Source organism: Montipora foliosa, chromosome 11 (assembly GCF_036669935.1).
Source record: "Montipora foliosa isolate CH-2021 chromosome 11, ASM3666993v2, whole genome shotgun sequence".
Taxonomy (NCBI): domain Eukaryota; kingdom Metazoa; phylum Cnidaria; class Anthozoa; order Scleractinia; family Acroporidae; genus Montipora; species Montipora foliosa.
In genome coordinates this window covers 19,157,224-19,159,723 of record NC_090879.1, presented here as the reverse complement: position 1 = coordinate 19,159,723, position 2,500 = coordinate 19,157,224, and the positions used below count along the sequence as shown (strand labels likewise).

General features: G+C 37.1%; 1 protein-coding gene across 2 annotated transcripts in view; it reads right to left on the bottom strand.

Annotated features, from left to right (window-relative positions):
- LOC137974700 (S-adenosyl-L-methionine-dependent tRNA 4-demethylwyosine synthase TYW1-like) overlaps nt 1-2,500 on the bottom strand; it is a 19,360-nt gene that overhangs the window by 15,442 nt on the left and 1,418 nt on the right. The window contains exons 3-6 of one of the 2 annotated variants that reach the window (XM_068821638.1): nt 2,340-2,450; nt 1,296-1,400; nt 695-880; nt 1-84 (exon numbers count right to left, since the gene is read on the bottom strand). The exon at nt 1-84 is cut by the window's left edge and continues 16 nt beyond it. In XM_068821638.1, coding sequence (XP_068677739.1) covers nt 1-84; nt 695-880; nt 1,296-1,400; nt 2,340-2,450 — 486 coding nt within the window. The remainder of the gene's footprint in view (nt 85-694; nt 881-1,295; nt 1,401-2,339; nt 2,451-2,500) is intronic. The other variant, XM_068821639.1, reaches the window with a different exon arrangement.

The window sequence follows — 2,500 nt, the reverse complement described above, 5'->3', positions numbered from 1 at the left end:
TGTCAGATTTTCATCTCCAGTTCCTAGAGGAAACACTCTTCTTGCACTAAGCATCTCAAGTCTCTTGTCAACATTTCTCCCAACCTAAACATGTGGTTGACTTGTTAAAAAAATACATGGGACCAGGGAGTGAGATCAACCTAAGCTATAAACTGCTACGTTGGTGACAACACCTTTAATAATGATGATGACGACAAGGACAGGGACAATGACGATGATGATGATGATGATCATGAAGATGGATTCCAAGGGACCTTTGGTCATTGGTAATGACTCGCTCCCTTAGGAAGTCAGGTTGAGATCCCCAAAAACTGCACCTACATAAGATTACACAGGTGAGAGGTGCAGTTGATGAGCACTATGCCAGAATGACTCCTAAATAGGCTATTTTCGAAATATCAAATATTCAGCTTGATAGTGAGGCAGTGAGGACAAAACAATAGAAACACGCTGGAATGAATGCGAAAAATATTTACATATCATCCACTTTTCTTTGTCTTTGTCCTCATTGCTTCACTATGAAGGAGAAATTTAATGTATCGAAAAAGGCCTACATGTATTATACAGCATTGGGTATACCATATCACAGGGATCTATTTTAGTGAATAAATGGAAACTGATGTTTTTCTTTGGACAACCCTCTGCTGAGGTACATGTATATACCCGTATATGTAGATTCTCAATGGCAACCCACCATATTAAAATTGTCTTCATAAAGAGAATTCCCAAGGCCAAATACAGCATAGTTTAAATCTTTTAGCAATGACTTCTGCACACGGAAATCATGGGAAGCCTCCTCCAGCCATTTGTAAAACCACTTGACACTATCTGGGGGATTTCCATCGACGTATGTGCTGATGATAAACACACATGTATCTGCCTACAAAGAAAAATATTAATGCCTCCTTAATCTGGAAACAGGTAGTATATGCATTTGTACAGGATAAGAAAGGGGTATTTCACTATCAAGTTCCTCTCAATGCTCTTTATGGTGTGGATTAATACTTTCGCCATAATGTGCACAAACCTTTAATCTTGTTTGAGCTGAGAGTAAAGGTTGTCAAGAATATTTTAAAATTAATATGAGGGAAATGCAAAGTCTTTTTGCAAGGTATTTTTGTTAAAGTTGGCATTTAAAGCTCCAAAGTTAAGGGATGTCACAGGCAATCTAAGTCACCACCACTTTATCACAACTTATGAGCTAAGGATAAACACATTTCTTGGAGCTCTTCCTCTGCAATTCAATCTACTGTATGTTGAAGTTCTTAAAGTATATGTATCGAAATGTTACTCACTACCTCCTCCATGAGACTGTCCTCTGGTTCATAATTCTTTAAATCCAAAACCTCACTGATCAGTCCCATCTTGGTCGCTTCAACATGCAGTGACTCTGCCAGGCTCTGTGGGGTAATGAATGAAAAAAATTGCCACATAGAAAAGCTAAGAAAAAAAGTGATTCAAATAATTACCAACTAAGAGCAATACCGGTAACAGTATTTAAAAGAAAATTTTCAATGTCATCACATCGTCTTCCTCAGTTGAGTGTTTTAGTGTCAGAGTATTAAGCTAACCCATTGACCCCTGGGAGTGAGACTTGATATATTTCACTCTGTCTAATTTGAGACAACTTTACTCGTCAATGGATTAAAATCAAACCAAACTACACTGATGCACTAATTGATTCATTGACTAAAATTCATAAAATTCCTGTAGAGAAGAATGCTCCTTTTTCATTTCAAGAAACTCACAGTGGTCTAGCATTCTTCTGGGTTTTTGTCAGCTCCCTGTACAACTGGGTCACATAAGAATATGCTAAGTAAAAAATGTATCCTTTACATTTTTCAAGTTCCACAACAAAGTGTTCAAACTAACTTGAACAGAGAGCTTAAGCTACCACAAGCCCTAGGATTTCAAATCCCATGGAAAACATATTTTCGGTTCCGTGCAAAGAGATCATGGGAACCCATCTGTAACTATTTTTTGGTTCCGTTAAAATTCATGGGAACCCGTTTTTAATTATCATAATCATTGATTTCAATAAATATCTTGCAAATACTTTAAAACAGAGCTTCAGTGTATACTTTGTTTAAAAAAAGTTCAATATCTATTTAAGTGTCAACAGAATGATCGATCGGTAAGGCTGCATATTTACCTGGGAAACTATTTTCCGGTTCCGTTATTTTAATCACACGGTAATGACACGGTACCGGAAACAATCGTTACCTTGAAATCCTAGGGCTTGCTACCATTAAGTCTGAACAAAATATTTTTTTAACGCAATAGAGTGCATGCTTATTGGCGCGTTTTCAGGGTCAAAATTAAAATTCAAGTTCCCATACCTTAGCTTTCCCTGTTTGTGTTCCAAAGAAGATTTTAAGTCTATCAACCTTTTCTCTCTCCATAATAGCATTCAGTTGTGATGAGGAGCACTCTCTAACTCTGGCATCATCCTAATAAAGAGGTACGACAAAATACTAGTAACTGAAACTTCTCTACAGGC